A 21,410-nucleotide genomic window follows, 5' to 3' on the forward strand; every position below is an offset into this window, starting at 1 on the left:
GGGGGGGGGCCCGGGGGGGCGGGGACAGGATGAAGGCTGCCTGCTAAGCATGGCTGAGCAGCAAGACAGGGAGCTGGTCCCCAGCGGCCCCACTCTTGGCCCACCTGCAGGCCTCTGCTAGGGGAGATGAACTTCCCACGAATCAAGTCCCAATATACATCTTGTTAAAGATGAATTTCAAGGAGAGAAATCATTTCCCTGGGTGAAAACAGGGCAGTACATTTCAGAAAAAAGCTCAAAGGAAAATGTATTTCTTGAGAAACTGAAAGTTCAGGCTCATGTCTGCTTAGAAGATCTAGCTCATGGTCAGTGACCAAGACTAGGCTGTAACTGATCTATTCTGTCTACTTAGATGTATGTGCAAAAATCTCTACAATTAGAGATTAGTAAAAAAGAAAGAATGTACTAGATTCAGTGACAGAAAAGATATAAGGCCACCAGCAAATAACATCTTCAAAGCTGGAGATAGCTTAACTTGCTGTCTATCCTTACATACATGTCCTTTTGTTTGCTTGTTTTTTAAACAAAAATTAGTGTTTGTTCTCCTTAATATCAAAAGAAGACTGCAGATCAGTCATTTGTTCAGTATTCATTGAGTACGAACTATATGCCAGGCACTGGTGAGAGCCATCTGCCCTCAGATGGCCTTGGGCATTCAACTACCGCACTGCTGCCCTGAGGACAGAGGAGGACAGTCAGGGAAGGCTTCCAGATGCTGCTGGAAAGGAAGGGGTATACAGGTATTGATGGGAATGAAGATAGAGAAATGGGGATACATGGGTAGGATCTGGGTCTACAAAGAGCCTTATATACCATATTTTGGAGTTCAAACTTTATCTCAAAAGTTCTAGAAAGCCGAGAAAGACCTTAAGCCTGACAACTGACATGGGATTTATGATTGTAGACAGAACACCTGGCAACAGTAGCCTATGAGTATGTAGCTACCTTTGATGACACAGCAAAGGAGAAGGGCCAGGCACCCTGGGGAGCCCAGCTGCTGACTGCCTGAGGCCGCATAGGGCACAAGTTAGCTTGTGAGGTGAGCTTTCTTGCATGTTTTAAAAACCACTGTGAACACAGGGACTGGTTCCAAGAATCTCCTTTGTTATTCCAAAATATTCACCTTGCTGACTTTAAATGGTCTTTCCATGGTCTGCGTTTTGTTAAACTGATTATCCCAGTTTCCTTTGAAATAGATGGCATTCACGAGAATCAGATTCGTCATTGGATCAACTGAACCTGGAGATAGCAACTCTGTAATTTTACCTGAAAAGAAGAAATAAAGAATCAGTGAGCTAAAAGAATTGTAAGATGGTTGGAGAAAGACAAATACCATGTGATCTCACTCATGTGTAGAATTTAAGAAACAAAACAAATGAGCAAGGGGGAAAAAAAAGAGAGGGAGAGACAAACCAAGAAAGAGACACTTAAGGATAAAGAACAAACTGACCATTACCAGAGGGGACCTGGGGATGGGGAGAGGTTGAAACAGGTGAGGGGGATTAAGAGGGCATTTAACTTGATGAGAGCTGAGGAATGCACAGAAGTGCTGAATCGCTATATTGTACACCTGAAACCAATCTTACACTGTACATTAACTGGAATTTAAATTAAAAAAAAAAAAAGTTTCCTGATGCATGCATCAGGGACAATATTTAAATTGGGCAATCTCCTTGTGAAATACACAGATAAAAGGAGTTTACTGTCCCCCAAATATAACCATGTAAGGGGATTCTGGTCCTTAAAACAACAGGACAACAAAAACTTAAAAAGCCCTGGTAAGAAAAATACCATCGCTTGAACAAAACATAAAATGGACAAAGTAGTACGTGCGGGATAAATGCACAACAAGTGAGATAGAAAGGAATGCTTGGCACCTGTGATCAAAGACAGGCACGTAAGGGATTGTCGGAAAGGTGAGCGGCGGTGTGTGCATCCAGGAGAGTTGCAGTGAAGAGCCGCAGAGGAGGAGGGCTTGAGCAAGTGTGCTACTGTAATGTGTGGCAGTCTGGACAGCATGAAGCCTGGATCTGTCTTTTTCTTTACAGTATTTGTGAAAAGAAGGACTATATTAACAACAATGACAACCATATGGATTGTTCTAGAAGAGGTGTACTGAATATTCAGACATCACAGATGCACTGATGAGAACAGGGAAGAGCTAGAGAAAAGAAGCAGACACATCATATTTCAGAGGCAGATTTTAAAAAAGTTTACAGTTATTCAAAGAAAACTGTCATTCCTGTTTGCATTTTGATGGTCTTGTGAAGGAACGGAGAGTAAGATCGATTAAAAGACTATTAAGAAAAAGTAACACTGTCTTTTCACCGTCTGTCTTTTCAGCCACCCAGGTGTTGATGTGTGCCCTGGACTCTTCCGTGGCGTTATTAAAGTCGAGCTCTTCCATCTCTGCTTGGTAGAACTTACGGCAGGAGTCTTTGAAAGACTAGGAGAGACAGAGCAACGTAATCACAGGGCTGCAGAAAGAACCCACACTTACAGCTTACTTCTTCATCGCGCCCAACCAGAATGTTGGCGATGTTAATGATTTACACCGGCAATATACAAGTAAGCGCGAGGAATTAACTGAAAATCCATTTTTCAGCTACATTTAACCTTAGCTTATAAACCAAGTAAAATAGGGGTCTGAATAGCAAATAAACATCCTGAATTGCTGGATTCTGTGAGGGATGAGCTGCACATCAGTGAGGCAAGTACAGAGACACGGAGACTGAGGCTAGGAGAGTGTGGTTCCGGGCCAGCCACTGTGTTTGCGTTGTGAGTCCCACCCACAGCAAGAGCCACAGCCACCTCCACGTCCCAGAGCAACGGACTGGAAGCCTGCTGCTCCGTACAGCAGGGCAAGGGCGCGATCCCACGCCACTCCTCTTCCACTACAGCTTTCTGTGATGAGGTTAGCAATGCTGGAAGTCTGAGCGGTCCCAAGCTGTGCCTTGTGCAGCTCGGAACACGTGAAATGTGGCCCGTGCCACTGAGGAGCTGAACAGTGAATGGTAACTGTAATTAGTCACACCGAAATGCAAGTAGCTACATGTGTCTCGTGGCTACCGCTTTGGAGGGCTCTGTTTTGGAGGGTGAGCAACTCTCAAAAAAAGTTTAAACTATATCTTGTTAATATAGTCTTTTAAATGATGATGACATTCATGAACACGTACATCATGCCCCATAAAAGCAGGAAACCTGCTAGATAGTAAATGGACTGAAATAATTCATTTGTGGCCAGTGTACTACAGAATGGGTTCCCGATCTTTCTTCTGAACAGCTTATGGCTAAATATTTCATCCCCCTTTTCAGGCCTGGTTTTCTATTACAGGATTTCACGTTTCTCCTTCGAGACAGCATCACGGACGTAACGGGGCTCAGTAGCAACCAACGCTGGTCCTGCAACTTACTAAGCTGTATGACCTTAAAAAATCACTTTGTTTCCCTAAGCTTCCTTGTCTTTCCCTGTGAATGAGGATATGGCATTCGTCTGAGGGCTTATAAAAAGATGACAATTGCCTAAGACTGATAAAATAAGACAGGTTGCAAAAAAATCACACTGTGGTGAACAAATCTTGCCAATATTTGACCTCATGCTTGACTACATTTACTTTGCTCCAATTATCTTAAAACAATTTGAGTCTGAAAGAAGTTTAAAACATAATGAAAAGAAATCATATCACAGAATAAGATTGATAGCCTGAACATAGAGAGAACTCAAAAAACAGTAAGAAAAAGCTATATAGCCTAATAAAAAGCGTGCAAAGAAAATTCTCAGAAAAGATACAAATATTCAATAAACACAAGGAAAGTTGCTCAATCTCATTAATCATCAAAATTTAAGAGGTTAACCACATGAGGTGTTGATGATGGTGAGTGGAAATGAGCACTCTGCTAATATCTCTAGAGAGAATGTAAATGACCACAGCCCTGTGGACAATCTGGTAATATTTGCTATAACTTCAAAGCTTCACTCTCTTCCTCCCTTCTACGAATCCATCTTGGAGTAACACACACACAGAGGCACAGGATCACATATAGTAATGTTCACTGTCTAAATGATGTGTACTATGTATGTTTCAGTACATCCATACTGAAGAATAGCAGATGACAGTGAAACAGAGGTAGATGCCCAAGATGCAAAGACTTTCAGACACAGCGTTGGGTGAAAAGAAACAAGTTATGAAATAATATTATGGTATAACAACGTTAGGTAGAGAAAACCCCCACCAAACAGATTTCTCCATGTGTGGGGGATACACCTCATATCTATAAAAGCTCTTATACTGGGAGGGGAGTGATGAGGTGTGGAAGGGGTTGTGAGGGCTCTTGCTTTGTCTTGCTTACTTGCATCTCTATATAACAAGAACACACTCATTGTATAACAAGAATGTGTTCACATATTACTTGAGTAGTTTTTGAAAAATGAAAAAGAAAAGCCTGAAAGCACTATAAATAAAGAGAACCAGTATAATTAGACAGATAACTTTGTAAAAATTCTGCACTGGAAAAAAACGATCAAAATATTTACAAATGTAAAAAGCTGACCGAGTCACAATGCACAAAAAATTATCAATATGTGGAAAACAATGATTAGAAATATTCATTTTGATCACTTCTTTGTTTCAGCCAATTTACTTTTTTTTTTAAGGATTTTATTTTTAAGTAATCTCTGCACCCAATGTGGGGCTCGAACTCACAACCCTGAGATCAAGAGTCACATGCTCTTCTGATGAGCCAGCCAGGCGCCCCTTGGCCAATTCACCTGGAATTGTGTTTGCTCCATGTTAATTCTTTTATAATTATCTCATTTAAACTTCACAAAAATCTGGATGGTTATCTGTGATAAGGCTCATTTTACAGATAAAATGGAAGCAGGGTTCAAGGGAATGTATGAAGTTAGTGAATGGAAAGCCAAGTTCCTGCCCACCGGAATGAATTCATAACCTCCAGGCTTTCTGCTATTACCTCATGACCCCTCCTCTCCACCCCCTTGGCATCTTTACTTCTTTGGTCAAAAACAGCGAGTATGACTTACTGAGAGGAATTCATAAGACTTGTCTCCAAAGAGCCTGTTGGCGGTTCTAAGCAAGTACGCAGCATCGGTCCTGTTGACTTCCGTAAGAAGTGACTGGAACCCCTGGTGGACATCGCCTCCTCCACCGCTTTTACTTAAAGAAAGTGTCTGAAATCCAAAACAGAATACAATCACATAACGTCAGTGTGCCCGGGCTTCAGGAAACGGATATGACACTAAACTCAGCCTAAGAACTGTACAGATCGGGCATAAGAGAAGACTGGTCCAATGGAAGACAAAAGGCACTTCTGGGGGGGGGGGAGGGTAGGGGCAGAGTGGTGGCCCCTCTGCAAGCCACGCTCTGTGGGATCACTACTCATAGTCTGTCTGCAAATAAGGCTGCCAACCAGGCCTCCCATCTCCACAAACACAGGCCACTCCTGAAACAGAAAGGGCTTGATAAGCCTTTGTGCATTTAAGCTGGTCCTCTTGGAAGCTGGGTGCCATCCCATAAGGAAGCCCAGGCTACCCTGCCAAGGAGACACGCGGAGAAGGCCACGTGGAGGAAGCCCGAGACCCCACACTAGTGACCCGGCTGAGGCCAAGTGGAGCAGAAGCATCCCCCGACACAGCCAGAGTCAGGGCCCAGTAAACTGGCATCTTACACTGCGAAGTTTTAGGGTACTGGTTAGTCAACAACAAACTGAAACGCCACTGAAAACATTAGTGGCTGACCAGTGCCATTCTAAGAAGGTTTTACACTTCAGTGACAAAATTAAAATAATAATTTCTAACAACTGAAAAGCAAGTGACAACATCCAAGGAGTATCACAGAACTCAGCATGGGCCCTGTGACTGAATCCCTACTCACAGACTCAAACTCGTGTATAAAGCATAGTCAGGGCTGGTGACTTCACTCATCCTTCTAAATGGCACACACCACTTCCTCCCTCACAGATCCCAGGCACCACTGCAGGGTGCTCGCTCACTCAGGACTAACGTGTCACCCGGCAACTCTGTCCACATCCCGCAACACCAGCAGAGGGATGTGTCAGGAGCAAATCCTGGAGGTGAAAGTGAAGACCAGCTCAACTGACAAATTAACAGCATTTACTGTTGCCCAGAAATGGCTTCGGGGACGTACCTGGGACATCTGGGCTGCTGTGTTTCCCTTTGCGCCCATGAAGACCATGGACAGGGCAGAAGAGATGCTCATGGGTGAGAAAAACACATTTTTCGAGTTGTCTTCACCCAGCTTTTTCAGAAGACTTAAGGCAAAGGTGCCATTTGCCTCTGAAAGAGTATCCATGATGGTGAGCCTGAAAGAATGGTTTTAAAATCAGTATCACATTCCAAATTAAATAAATACATACATAAATAAATAAGATTGGTATCACATAAATATAGGCTTACACGCTGACTATATTTTACTCTTATTAATAGTGACCACTTTGGTTCAGGGGCAAATAGGTACATACACAAAACTCTATTTCTTTTTGGGGCCCTCAAAATTATTTCGTGTGCTTCTAATATTAAGTGAAAGAGAAAACCGAATAATGATATTAATAATATAATCCTGTTGTGTGGGGGGAAAAGGCAGTGGGGACTGCTACGTACCCCCTTACCTGGGAGCACAGAGGAAGTGTGAAAGGTTACACACCAGACAGCTTACCCAAGTTACTGCCTGGGGGTCGGATTGGGAAAGGAGTTATTATAGGCTTTTGCTTCCATTTCTTATTGTTTGGTGTGTTGTGTGGGTTTGTATGTATCATTTAATCATTTAAAAATCATTCAATCAATCCAACTACAAGGTTACACAAAAAAAGATGGTTGAATGTTTTTATAATGTGGGAGGACTCCATTTTAAGATAACCTGAAGCCTAAAGATAAAAGACAAATCGAACCACATGGAAAGATGTATGAAAGCCTTAAAAACAAGGACTTTTGACCTTCAATTCTCCTTCCATGAAACCTCTGCTTGTGTCGAGGCCTAAATCTATGGCATTGTTCCCCAGACCCCCTGCTGCCCCAGGCCCAGGACTTCTTGCCCCTTGTTCTGGACAACGAGGGCCTGTGGCAGAAGATGCGTGCCCATGGCCACCCCTGCATACAAGCCTCAGGGGCCAGAGGTCAGACTACACATGTCGGGCATGGAGGGCCTGTGGCCATGACCCCGGTGGCCTAGGCAGGGTCCAGAACAGGAATACTTGTGGGCAGTCTGGGATGGGGTGGGTATGATCTTTAGAAAGACCTATTATCGACTCCCCATTTTACGACAGGGGATCTGAAGGTCACAGAGGTGAAGTGATAAATCCAAGCTAAGGAAATGAATAGCTAAGGCTGAACTCAGGGCCAACACCCTGTCTTTGCACTGCGGCTCTGGAAGTCCCTACTTCAGGAAGGACAGAGGAGCAGGAGAGAAGGGAAGACGCAGCCAAGGGCCCCTCCCTCAGATAGCTGCAGACGTAGCAGTAGGCTGGGGGAGGAGCATACTCTGGGGGAAGCAGCACCTGCCTGCTCTGATATCTTTATAAATATTTACCAGACTCCCATTTCCCCAGTCTCTCACTGGGGAAATGACTCATCTGAGCTGTGAGTGGGAACCAACAGAACAAGGAAAGGGAAACAGGAGACTAGATATTTCCTGGAGTAAAAGGGAGAGGAAAGGACAAATCTAATTGAAAGACCCAGCCAAGAGAATGAGGAGTTAACCCATTCTTTATCAACCATGCCTTTCCGTTTATAACTGTGGTCCGCTGAATACGGGCAGCAAAGATGCCCCCATCCCAACCCTTGGAACATGCGAGTGTTCCCTTACATAGCAAAGGAGACCTTGTAGATGTGATTAAAGGAAGGATCTCCATATGGAGAGATCATCGTGGATTATTCAAGTGGACCCTAAATGTCATCACGTGTATCCTAATGAGAGGCTGGCAGAGGGGGATGCGACCGATGAGGAAAGCAATGTGGGGACAGAAGCAAAGTGCTACCCTGTGGCTTGAAAACTGGAGGAAGGGGAGACAAGCAAGGGATGGGAGAGCCGCAAGTCTAGAAGCTGGAAAGGGCGCAGGACAGATGCTCCTCTCGAGCCTCTGGAGGGAGCAAGTCCCTGCCAACACCCCAGTGTCGCTCAATGAAACCTGCCAGCCTTCTGGCCTCCAGAAGTGTGAGAAAATAAATGTGCTGAGTTTGTGCTGCAGAAAACTAACACTATAACGAATATGCCTGATAAATTTTATTTACCGTCCTTGTTTAAACATTTTGTTTTCAAACTCCTCTTTATTCATTATAGAGAAAAGTTGGGGCGCTGGTTTGCTCAGACTTTCCATAAATACCTTAAATTTCCGATTTCTGATGAAAGGACAATAGAACATACACATTACTAAAATTCTCCTGAATACAACTAATTGTATGATGATACAGAAATAACTTCAGGATTTTGCAGGGCTTTGGGAACATCAACATAAACAAAACTAGGGCGCCTGGGTGGCTCAGCTGGTTAGGCGTCTGCCGTCGGCTCAGGTCATGATCCCAGGGTCCTGGGATCGAGCCCCACATCAGGCTCCCTGCTCAGTGGGAAGCCTGCTTCTCCCTCTCCCACTCCCCCTGCTTGTGTTCCCTCTCTCGTTGTCTCTCTCTCTGTCAAAATAAATGGGGGACGCCTGGGTGGCTCAGTCAGTTAAACATCTGCCTTCGGCTCAGGTCATGATCCCAGGGTCCTGGGATTGAGTCCCGCATGGGACTCCCTGCTCAGCGGGAAGCCTGCTTCTCCCTCTCCCTCTGCCCCTCCCCCCTGCTCATGTTTGCTCTCTCTCTCTCTCAAAATAAAATAAAATCTTTACCAAAAAAACATAAACAAAAGTAGCCATTATATGAAACTGATGTGAAGTTATACTGTTTATTTGGATATTAGCAAATGCTCCCTGCTTACCAATTTTAAATGAAACAACTGTTAAAACAGGTTTAAGAATGAAGAACTAGGTAAGAGGAGGTGCCACGGGACAAGAAGCACAGTCCCAAGCATTCCTGATACAATCAAATGGCAGGACTCAGGTGTCTGTGGGGGCCAGTGTGCCCCCGCCAAACTAATCTTCCTTTTGCCTGGGGACAGGGGCACCTCTGACTTTGCCCCCAAGATGGCTCAGCCCCCACCGACAGGCTACACAGCCCCTCAGCGAATCAAGAAAGCTGAAAGATTTAAAAGTATATTTGTTTAAAAAAAGAAAGAAAGTTGAAAGACCAGTAGTTCCTCAACATAAAACAGCTCCAGTATTTAAATACTGACCCTGGGAAGAACAAGCCAGGACATTCAGAGGAAAAGGCACGAGTCAGGAGGGAGATGAGGTTTACAATCCCAGCTCATGGACTCTAAATATGTTCTTGATTTCTGCTCCCTGTATGAGGAAGGGGATGTGCCAGATAATGTGTTCCCTTCCATCGTCAACACCTACTAATGGTCAGCTAAGTGTGGCTCACTCTTCAAAGCCCACAGTGAAGTCTAACAGCTTCCAGTTCTCAGCGGCAAATGACTGAGAGCCACCAAAGGTAAAATTCCACCCACATCCTGTAAGAATTGCTAAATAAAAAAGAAACATGAAGTCAATGATGTCTCATAGGTTTATCCTAGATACGCAGGATAGTCTTAGAGCAGAAAATATGTCAATCATGAAATAACTAAATTGCCCACTCATAATAAACATCCTTGAAACAAATAGGAAATGACACTTCCTATACTTCCTTAATGTGATGATCATTGATGATAAAATATTAGAAACAGCTCCTTTGTTCTCCAAACAGGAACAATAACTAATAACTAGATTAAAAAGCTTTAACTTTAGAAAGATTAATAAATATCCCTTTTTGAGTATGTACTACACACTGGGACCTACGTTAGCACTTTTTCTAAAAGACTCTTACAACTCTATAAAGCTGGTTGAGAATATCAGCATTTGACAAGCAAAGAAATTGCGCCATAGCTCTTTGATCTTGCTCCTATGGCCAAAAGGCTATACAAGTAGTAGGGTGGAGGCAGGAAACCAGGTCTGGGTGGCTCTGGAGTTCATTCTCTTAATCACTATGGCATACTGACTTTCAAAAAAAAAAAAAAAAAAAGGAGAGGTGGAGAGCAAATTAAAGATACATTTTCAAAACACAATTTTTGTAAGTTCAAAAACCATTAATCTCCAACAATGACTAAGATACGTATTCCTTCCTATTCTGTGTAAATGATGCTATAAATTGGTATACCACTATTTCCGGAGTGTAATTTACAATTATATAAAAAATAAAGGAAGGAAGACAAAAATGTCATGAAAACATTCATATTGCCTGAACCAAAAATTCCACATCTAGGGATTTAATTAAAGGTAAAACTCAGAGTTACTGATGCAAATACCATGCATGGACCAACATGGCAACATAGGTCGTTCCTGTCTTCACTCCCCCTCACAAGAAGAACTAACATCTATTCAAGAACAACTAACATCTATTCAAGAACAAGACACCACTGAGAGAATCCTAGAACATGGGGTGAAGCTGAAGACAGGCTGCATTAGACAAGAGGACCAGCTACACACTGACCATACTGCCCCCTGCCCCCCAGGACAGTGCAGCACCACGTGGAGGGGTCTCCCCCGAGTCTCCAGTTTCTCCAGTGGGAAAAGAGAACCCAGGGGAGACAACCAGCCTCCCCCAGCGTTCGGGTTGTTTTGCAGGAGCCCCTACTCTGATCTCGCACTATAGAGATTGCAGGGGAATCTGCAGGGCTCAACCACTGGGTATCTGTGATGGAGAAGAGGGGAGGGGCTTGCAACAACCAGCACATGACTCTTGGCAGACCAAGTTCATACCCGCAGTGTCCAGCCAGTAGTCCCATGCAGAGGCTTTGCTCATCTGTAGGACTAAGTCAGGGGTGCGCTCTGACCAGGGAACACGCTGGGGTGGAAATCTGCCTGTCAGATCCTCAAACTAGGAGACTGCCAGCCCTAGAGCCTCGTTTGCCTGTGCCCAGGCAACATGCTGAGTCACAGCCCCACCTGCTGTGGAGACTGCTTTCCAGCCCCATCTGCCCAGAAGGCCTGACGACAACTCTGGAAGCTGTGTTACCCAGCGGTGCTCGAGCTGAGAGGCGGGCAGGCAGAACCGGGTATGGAGGCAGGGGGATTAATTCACAGAGGACTGAGGGTAGCCCCGGGACTCTCCTAACCAGACAGCCTGTTTGGGAAACTGAGAGCAGCTTGGAGCAGCCTTCCCTTTCCCACCCAGGCAAGGTAGCTAAACCACAGCCCCACCTGCTGTGGAGAGGGTCTTCCGACCCCATCTGAACAGAAGGCCTGGAGACAACCCCTGGGAGCTGTGCAGCCCAGTGGTGTTGAGCCAAGAGAAGGACAGAGAGAGCTGAGAATTTACAGAGAAAAGCCAGTGGTCCTGTTCAGCAGGGAACTTGGGGTGTGGATCAGTTTGAGTTAAGACAACAAAGAGTTCCACCATCTCTAGAGCTGCTTCTCCCACTGCACTGGAGCAGGGAATCTAATTCATAGACCCACTCATTGCTGAATACAGCCTTCAGCCCATCCAATCAGGGAACCTAACCAGAGCACATGAGAAGCTCTATAGCCCATTCAACATCCCTAAATACAAGGGCTCTTGAACAGAGAGCACAGCCTGTGGCTTCCCCCATCTGCAGAGTGAAATCTGTGGCCTCACCTGAGTAGGGAACTCAGCGCACACTCTGGCCTGATTCAGCCCCCCCAAACAATGAGTTGTATAGGCCCTGGGTTCTGGCCAGCTGCCCTGCCAGCGCAGGAAAGCTAATTCAGAGCCCCAACTGCTACTGAATACAGTACCCACTCCTGACCCTCTAGTAAGCCAGACCAGAAAATCCAAACAACTGCTGAGCCCATCAGATAACCTCACAATAGTCCTACCCAACCATTCTCAGCCAGTGGCACAACCCACCATCTCCACCTTCAGAGCTCGAACAGTTGCCTAACCTCAAAACTGACCATAATAACAGGCCCCACCTCCCAAAAACATCAGCAGCAGATGTATCCAGAAACCCAGCTGTGCAGATGGGTGAAGAACTGTCTCTGCCAACACAAATCTGTAAAGTCTAGAAGAGGAACCACATTAGTCAAATGCGTAGATACCAACGTAAGGAATCAAGGACCCTGAAAAATCAGATAAGTAGGAGACCACCAAAGGAAACTAATAAAGCTCCAATAAGAGACCTAAAAGAAATGGAGATTTATGAACTGTCAGAAAACAAATTCAGAATAATCCTCTTAAGGTAGCTAAGGTGAAGAGGGGCACCTGGGTGTCTCAGTCATTAAGGTAGCTAAGGTGAACTAAAAGAAAGTACAGACATACAACTAAACAAAATTAGGAAAACAATGCAGGATCGAAATGAGAAGTCTGACAAAGAAATAACAACCATCAAAAAAATCCCAAAAAACGGAAATCCTAGAGTTGAAAGTACAATAACTGAACCAAAGAATTCAAGAGTTTCAAAGGTAGACTTGGATCATGCAGAAAAAAGAATCAGTGATCTGGAGGACACTGGAAATTATTCAGTTAGAGAAACAAAATGAAAAACAAATGAAAAACAGCAAAGAAAGTCCACAGGAATTATAAGACACAATGAAAAGAAACAATATTTGCACTATGAGAATTCCAGAGGGAGAAGAGAAAGAGAAAGGGACAGAGAGTTTATTTAAAGCAATAATGGCTGGAAACTTCCAAAACCTGAGGAGAGAAAGGGATGTCTGCATCCACGAGGCCCAAAGGACCCCAAACAGGTTGAACATGAACAGGGCTACACCAAGACACATCATAATTAAATTGTCAAAAGACAAAGAAAGAATTTTAAGAGCAGCAAGAGAAAAGAGAGAAGTTATATACTTGCAGGAACCCCAGTAAGACTATGAACAGATTTCTCAACAAAAACTTTTCAGGCCAGGAGAGAATGGGATGACATTAAAAATACTGAAAAAAAAAAAAACAAAAAAAAAAAACAAAACCCAAAACCCAAAACTGTCATCTAAGAATTCTATGCCCTGTGAAGCTACCCCTCAGAAACAAAGAAGGGATAAAGACTTTCCCACACAAACAAAAGCTGAGGGATTTCATTACCACCAGACCTGCCTTACAAGAAATGCTAAAACTCTTCCAGTGGGAGTAAAAGAACACTAACATAAAAACACAAAAAGGTAGAATAAATCTCACTGGTAATGGTAAATATATAGTCATAGTTAGCTTCTGCCACGTGGTCACAGTGGTACATAACTCACTTACAACCTTAGTTTAAAAGTTAAAAACAAAACAAAAAAAAGCTTAATGTAGCAAAAAAATCCATAAATATAATAATCTGTTATTAGTTACTCAACATAAAAAATATGTTAGTTGAAACAGCAATTATCTATAATGTGAGAGGGAGAAGAAGTAAAAGTGTAAAGTATATGAATTCTATTGAAGTTATTATCTGTTTAAAATAGGGTTCATAGGGGCGCCTGGGTGGCTCAGTCAGCTCAGCATCTGCCTTAGGCTCAGGTCATGATCTCAGAGTCCTGGGATCAGATTGAGCCCCACATTGGGGTCCCCACCGAGTCTGCTTCTCTGCCCCTCCCCTGGCTCATGCGCAATCTCTCTCTCTCCCTTTCACTCTCTTTCTCTCTCAAGTAAATAAATAAAATCTTTAAAAAAAATTTTTTTAAACCAAACCTTAGTAATCATTTAGACTTCTATAAACCTTATAAATCAAGACTTACAAGTCCACTAAGCTAGGATCGCCTAAGACTTTCAAACATGTTTAAGAACACACAAAGCATTACAGTGGTTACGAAAATCATTTCTACACCTGTGCTTAAGTCTTGCACAAAGGTATTAACACCATGGATTTAATGTATTTTATCTTTGTTATATCTTCTTAAACATTTCCTAAGGTGACAGTAATGCTCATTTTAATGGTTCTCTGGGGCTCAATCTTAAGGGACCAGCCCCTCCCCACACAAGGAGCCTGGTTCTTGGTCACTGTGAGGTCCCAGCGGCTCCTTGGAGCTCGGCACTCACTCTTTGGTAGACAAGCACATTCCAGTAGGTGGGGGGAATTTTGAGCTTCATTTTCCCCTTTTCTGGGGTTTTACAAGGCCTAAGCCAAACACCAACTTTCAATTCCTTGTAACCCAGTGTCCTTCCTTAAGATGAGGTTATTATTTGAGTTTTCCTCTATCTGGGTTGTATAATTTTTAGGCCTTAGTTTGGCTTGTGTAACTACTGTGCTTGCTAGCCTAGGAACCTGGGATAACAGAACTTTTTACATTAGCAATCATCACACAGCATTTCCTGAAACAATACTGAAATTTCTGTGAGCCTTTTTAAAGCTCATTTTGTCTGCCTCATTTGAAGTTATTAATGGCCTCAGGGATTTTTACAAACAATGCATTAGCTGATCTGAGTTTTCTTCTTGGTGCTCAAACTGCCCTTAACTGGGCTAGTGGGAGGTCTCTTTAAATTGGTTACTTTATCTTGACATGTTGATCTCGAACATCCTTGCTCTAGGGAAACAACCCTAGTTCTTAGCAATCCATTTTGATTTTTTTTTCCAGTCCAAAGACCTGAGGTATCAGCCCCTCTCCTGGTTTCTTTTGATGGAGAAACGTTGTAAAGTACAAAATCTGAATCTTCAAGGAGTATGTGAGTTTTGGTGCTGTTGTTTGGGCCACGTCAGCAACAAAGCTGGAGAGATGTTTCCTTTCAGGTCCCAAATGTGCCATGATGTAAATGAGACTGCCACATAAAGTTTTTATACACCTGGCTTTTCTAAAGCATAATCACACTTAGAGGCATTCATCCGGGCTGGCACTGTACCACCCTGCTCTTTCATTATACTCATGTATTGATACCACTGTTTATCAGCCACGTTTTGGACACACCGTTCTCCCGCATGCCACACTGCTATCTTCTCCGAGAGATCTCTTTGCCAATAATATCCTTTGTGTCGGACCCCAATGTCTTCCTACTTCATGGTTTACTCCCTTATTCTGATGAAGCAAATTGTCCAATAGTTTTCCAAAACAGAATACATACATTTTGGCTTCTTGCATGTCCAGAAGTCTTTATCATTCCATTTAATTGACAGTTTGGCAGGGTCTGGAATGAGCTGCACAGCATTTTACCTCCAAATTTCTGACGCATTGCTACATTGCTTTCCGGCCTTCAGCCTGCTGTTGGGAAGTCTGATGATATTCTGACCCCAGTTCCATCCCTCCTTCCCCATGTCTCCATTCTTAAAAAGCTCATAAAATCTTATCCTTACCCCTGATATTCTAAAATGTCACAATGTGTCCTTAAGATGGGCCCAGTTTATTTATTTTGCTGTGCACTTGGTGGGACCTTCCAATCTAGCAATTCAAATTTTCCTTCCTCTCTGGGGAAAATTTTAAGGCAATTGTTAGTTCCCTCCAGACTGACTCTATTCTCTTTTTTCTGTATCCCCTATTAGTCAGGTCCTAGAAATTTGGACTGATCTCATCAGATTTTGCCTAAGCACCTTCATGTCACAGCACACACAGAAAAAGATATTTGTATAACACTGTGGGATGGGCAAGTCAGCTTACTGCAGAGACACTGCTCTGATCTTCCCTCTCTTGCATTGTCCATCACAATGACATTTTTGTTCCATTTCTTGGAAGAGGTCCATGACTTTATCTTCTAATTTTTCTGATTTTTTTTCTAATTTCAGCCATTTTATTTTTAATTTCCAAGGACTTCTCCTTGTTCTCTGCTGTTCCTTCTTTACAGCCCTCTATTCCAATTCCTTGGAGAACATCATTACAGTTTTATTGAGTTATCGTCTGCTCCCTACACCATCTCTCTTTCTCTGGAGTCTTTTTTGTTATTGTGGTTGGTGTTTGCTTTATTTTATTTAGGTCTATTTCATACATAGGCTTCTCACAAATGCCTGGCGATCCTTGGGTATCTGTCACATTTAAGAGGAAAACACAAAGCAATGTTGGAAATTGTTTATAGGGGGAGGAAGTCAGCTGGGGGCTTTGCTGCAGTATGCTCAAGGGATCAGTTGCTTTTGTTGTGGTTGTCCAGCAAATGGAGGAACCCCCTGGTCTGGCTGCTGGTGTGTTCTGGAAGCAAGCTGTGTAGGGCTGGGGAATTTCTGTTGGATCTGTAATCCCCTTGTTTCAACCCAGTGCCTGGCAGTCCCTGAGTTTGAGCATCAAATCCTATATGGGTGAGACCTGATCTCCTGGTGGATGGCTGGTAGGGCAGGGAGGGTGGCTGCCTGGTTGCCAGGGTCAGGGACAGCAGGTGGGGTCTAATAGATCTGTCAACACATGTTCTAAAAAGACCCCGTTTTGCAGCCCTGTACTTCAGCCCTGCCTTTCCAGGTACTGGAGCCTCCAACCTTGAGAATGTGGGATCCATGAACATAAAAACTGGGTATTAAGGTTTTATTAATGAACAATTTCATATATGAGTGTGTGTGTATAAAACACGTCTAACAAATCTATTCTCTCACCATTATTTTTCCCTGTAGTACTATCAGTAACTTTGAGCAATAAATGTTCACAATTGATTTGATTCAATGGATCAAGTGTTAATTTTTTAAAGTGTCACTGTTTGTGCTTCTTGTCTTCTTGGATTAAGGATGCCTTAATTTCCAACAAAATCTAACTAATTAAAGATTGGCTTAACGGAGACCTGGGCTTCTGCTTGGTCCCTACATATGTTATCTGGTGTGCTGTGTGTGTTTTACTTTTCTGAACAGCATTTCTCCAATATGTAAATATGACATGATTCCTTCTATTTACAGGTTTACTGTGAGGATTAAATAATGTCCGGCATCCAGTTGGTATTCAACAAATGGATAGAATTATACACTATTTCCTTTCTTCTGATGTCTAGGCCTGATCTCAGATCAGCAAGCTTGGAAATGTAAGATGTGTGGTCTTCTCCAGATCTTACAACAAACACCAAGTGCGATGTAGGGTGCTTAGTATAAACAGAAAAGGATGGTGATTCCATTCATTCTAATTTCACTCTACTGTTCCAGGTGGAGCTAACTATATAGTATATGCTGAATTATAATAAGATGCCTTGGATTGGAAATGGCCTCATATAATTTTAAATAGTCAGTTGATGTGGCCAAGTATGACTAAAATTGTACCCTTTCTCTGTGATGGCATAAAGGAAAGGCTACAATCACTCAAAAGTAGTCATGAACTACTGGATCACACCCCTATAGTACTGATAACAGCTTCATTTATGTTAACCACAGTGCACATTTCTTAACTCAGCAATACAATGCTGAAGGACCTGAATCCACAGGTTACTTTCGCCCTCTCACCTCACCACGTCAGTCCTAAACCACACCAGGGAAGAAGCAGGTAGCTCCGGTCGGTCATAGTCCTGTCCTCAGGTACAGCTGTACTGACCCAAGGAGTAAAAGTGCCAATACTGACCCAGTTCCCCCCTAGCATCTAGGTATTTATTCCTGGCAGCATGTGACTGTTCATTTCCCATACTTCTCTTTTCTAAAACTGAGCTTTATGGGGAGAGAGGGTGAAAGAAAGTAACTTATGTGCCAATTCCATCTAGCGTACTAGCCCCAAGTATGATTAAAATTTCTACCACGTCCACTTGGCCCCTTAGACACCACATCTTGGAATATTTGGCCTGCGGGGAATTTAATGAAAAGACGCCGAAGTCACAAGATCTGGAATGATGCTCACGAGTATCTCTGCAGGCCTGAGTGACCTGGAAAGCGCTGCGGAATTTGCGAAGCACCCGAGCGAGCACAGGCCACACCGGTGGGCAGGAAGCCCAAGGCGCAGGTTCCGTGAAGAGGCGCTGGGCAGCCAGAATCAGGCCGCCTTTCGCACCGACCCCTGGCCTTGTCTAGGGCCTCCAGCACCACTCCCCGCCCTCACCGGATTCCCAACGCCCGGCGCCCCGCGGGCCTAGGCCGCGGGGCGGGCGGGGTTCCCTGTAGCCGACAGACGGGCTAAGTCACCTGTGGCGGGGGACGGCGCGAGGTCACCTGTGGCCTTGGGACCCAGCGCAGCAGTTCCGCACGCTCGGCGCTGTCCCCATGCCCGCTCCCGCTTCCTCCACTGCGGGCGCGGGGCTGCGGGTCCCGGTCCAGGCGGCCGTGCACAACTCACCAGATGGCGTCACTGTCCGCCAGACCGCCGGACGTCTCAAAGTAACCCGAACCCAAACGCTCACACCCCATCCCCGCCCAGCCAGGACTGCAAGGGTCACGGCCCCGCCGTCCCCACGCGCGACCCCGGCCCCCGTGCGCGCCAGCCCCCGACCCCCGCGCGACTATGCTCAGCGCCCCCACTCGCCGCGGCCGCTCCACCCTGCCTCCGGCGCTCTCCGGGCCTGGGGGCGGAGGACAGACCCCCGCGTGCGGGGCGGGTCCCACACCACACACGTACCTCAGAGGGTCGGCGGTCTGTAGGGAAGGGGACGGCTCCGGACCTCAAATACCTGCGCGGCCGGAGGGCGGAGCGAGTGCGGGGCAGCGAGCCAGCGCACCGCCCACCCCGGGATCGCCGAGCAACGCTCGGCGGCCGGGGGCGCGGAGGAGGGCGGTGGAGGGAGACGAGCAGGTGAGCGCCGGCTACGCCACTGCACCTGGACCGCCACCCGGGAGCCCGCCGATCCGCGGGCCGCGGGAGGGACGCGGCGCCTTGCTGGGCCAAGTTTCACTGACCTCGCCCACCGGGCCACCCGGGAAGTGAATCAAAGGAAGGCGTGACCCTCCAGAGGTCTTCAGTCGGAGGCTGGCCCAGCGCGGCCACACCAGCGCCTGACCCTGGCTTTGTAGAGACCGTGAACTATGTTCTCGGTGACCAGAGAGTGCCAGTTCCTGGTACATGGGCATAAGTTGTACAGTGCAGGGCAGAAATTTATTTTTTATGTATTTATTTTTTGGGGGGGTGGGCAGAGGGAGAAGAGAATCTTAAGCAGGCTCCATGCTCAGAGCCCAGCCTGTCCAGGCTCCATCTCAGGACCCCTGAGATCATGACCTGAGCGCAAATCAAGATGGGGATGCTAACCCACAGAGCCACCTAGGCGCCCAGGACAGAAATTTTAAATGAACAAACTCTACGTGATCATCTTGTGTGTTCAAAGACTCCAGTAGTCTTCCGACCCATGTGAATTAACTCCAGGGTATTGACAAATTAAATAAATGAGTAGGAAATCCACGCTTGCCATCTTAGAGCAGCCTTGGAGAATGGAAAGGGCTCAGGTGACTGGAGGAAGGGAAAATGCTAGGCCACGTTTTAAAAATGAGTTCAATTTTGGAAACCTCAAACTGTTTTGTGCTTCCTCCATCCTTACCCTAGGCCAGGAGTTCTCAACGTGGACACTATGAACATCTGAGCTGGATAATTCTTGGTTGTGCTCTGACACTGTAGAACGTTTAACAGCATCCCTGGCCTCCCTACCCACTACATGGCAGCAACAAACCCCGCCATCCCTCTCCCAGTTGTGACTGTTTTGATTTTACTTTTGGAGTAATGAAACATAAAGGAATACCCAGAGGTATCACTCCAACTTTATTCTCTCCATTCCTTTTCAACCCAGTTTTATTAGCTTCAGGTTTGTCTTTCCAGCTTGCCCTTTTGCAAACATGTATATGTATGTGTGTGCTTATCAAAAAGGTGGCATTCTATTACTTACCTATCCATCTTTTATCTATCAGTAGTTCTACAACTTTTTTTTTCCACAATAAACTTTGGAGATCTCTGTATTTGCTACAGAGAGCATCCTTATTCCTTTTCATGGCTACATCACATTTCATCACATGTCACTGATGGGCCATTTGGGTTGTTTCAAACCTTATGTCATTACACATAATGCCACCAATAACGTAATGCTGTGCTTCTCAAGATGTGAACAATCTGAGGTATTGTTAAAATGTGGAGCATTTCTAACAAGCTCCCAGGTAGCCGAGGCTGCTGTCCCATAGACCACACTTTCAGTAGCAAGATATTAGTGTAAATACTGTTGTGGGTTTTTTTTAAAGATTTTATTTATTTCTTCATGAGAGAGAGAGAGAGAGAGAGAGAAGCAGGCCCCCAAGGAGCAGGGAGCCCCATGTGGGACTCGATCCCAGGAGGCTGGGATCATGACCTGAGCCAAAGGCAGACGCTTAACCATCTGAGCCACCCAGGTACCCTATATACTGTTTTGTATTAGTGGAGAGATATCCATCAATCCAGATTCCTAGATTCCTAGAAATGGGATTGCGAGGTCAAAGGACAAATACACGTATTTTTGTTAGTTATTGTCAAATTCTTCTCCTCTCCACAGGGATACTTGGACATCTTTGGATTTTTACCAATCTGATAGGGGAGAAATGTTATGTCATGTCATTTTAATTACCATTTCCTTTATTATGAGTGAAGCTGAACATCTCTTTCATATGTTTAAAAGTATTGCCTCAGGACGCCTGAGTGGCTCAGTTGGTTAAAACATCCCACTCTTGATTTCTGCTCAGGTCATGATCTCAGGGTCATGAGATCCAGCTCTGTGTGGGGCTTAAGATTCTGTCTCTCCCTCTCCCTCTGCCCCCACTCGCGTGCACATGCATGCTCTTGCTCTCTCTTTAAAAAAAAAAAAAAAAAAAGCATTGCCTCTTTTCTATTTCCCCCTGTGAACAAAATGACTTTTGTTCATTTTTTAAAATTGTATGGTCTTTTTCTTGTTTTTTTTTAAGATTTTATTTATTTATTTGACAGAGAGAGACACAGCGAGAGAAGGAACACAAGCAGGGGGAGGGGGAGAGGGAGAAGCAGGCTTCCTGCTGAGCAGGGAGCCTGATGCGGGGCTCGATCCCAGAACCCTGGAATCATGACCTGAGCTGAAGGCAGACGCTTAACGACTGAGCCACCCAGGTGCCCCTTTTCTTGGTTCTTAAGTGCTCTTTATAAAGTAGCACTAGTCCTCTGTGATATAAGTTGCAAATATTTTCTCCCAGCTCCTCCTGTTTTCTGACTTTGTTTCTGGTGGCTTCGGCATACTTTTTTTTAGTCAAATTTAATGATTTTTCCTTTACTGCTTCTAGATTTTTTCTAACTACTAAGACTTTCTAACCCATGAGTCATAGTTAGAAAGTCTTTCTCTAGACTATACAGTTCACCAAGGTTTTCTTCCAGTAATTTGTTTAGTTTCGTTTCAGCCCCAAGTAATGGCCGGAGGAAGATAGGGCAGTGAAGATAGAAAGCAAGACTATCCCAGGGCATATGACGAAGGCCACCCACACAGTTGTTGCTCAGTAGTACTCGGAGATTCACTGGTGTCTAAAGTTTAGAAAATTCACTCCAAATACAGCAGTGTTGTCAACAAAAAAGATCTGATTCCA

General features: G+C 44.7%; 1 protein-coding gene across 2 annotated transcripts in view; it reads right to left on the minus strand.

Annotated features, from left to right (window-relative positions):
- The window catches only part of SERPINB6 (serpin family B member 6), a 35,685-nt gene that overhangs the window by 3,272 nt on the left and 11,003 nt on the right, over positions 1–21,410 (minus strand). The window contains exons 1-5 of one of the 2 annotated variants that reach the window (XM_025891248.2): positions 18,475–18,759; positions 6,165–6,339; positions 5,042–5,188; positions 2,329–2,446; positions 1,124–1,266 (exon numbers count right to left, since the gene is read on the minus strand). In XM_025891248.2, coding sequence (XP_025747033.1) covers positions 1,124–1,266; positions 2,329–2,446; positions 5,042–5,188; positions 6,165–6,329 — 573 coding nt within the window. In that variant the 5' untranslated portion in view covers positions 6,330–6,339; positions 18,475–18,759. Of the gene's footprint in view, positions 1–1,123; positions 1,267–2,328; positions 2,447–5,041; positions 5,189–6,164; positions 6,340–18,474; positions 18,760–21,410 lie in introns of those variants that run through there. The other variant, XM_025891249.2, reaches the window with a different exon arrangement.

Source organism: Callorhinus ursinus, unplaced genomic scaffold, assembly GCF_003265705.2.
Source record: "Callorhinus ursinus isolate GAN/ISIS: 27379988/994484 unplaced genomic scaffold, GSC_fseal_2.0 scaffold26, whole genome shotgun sequence".
NCBI lineage: Eukaryota > Metazoa > Chordata > Mammalia > Carnivora > Otariidae > Callorhinus > Callorhinus ursinus.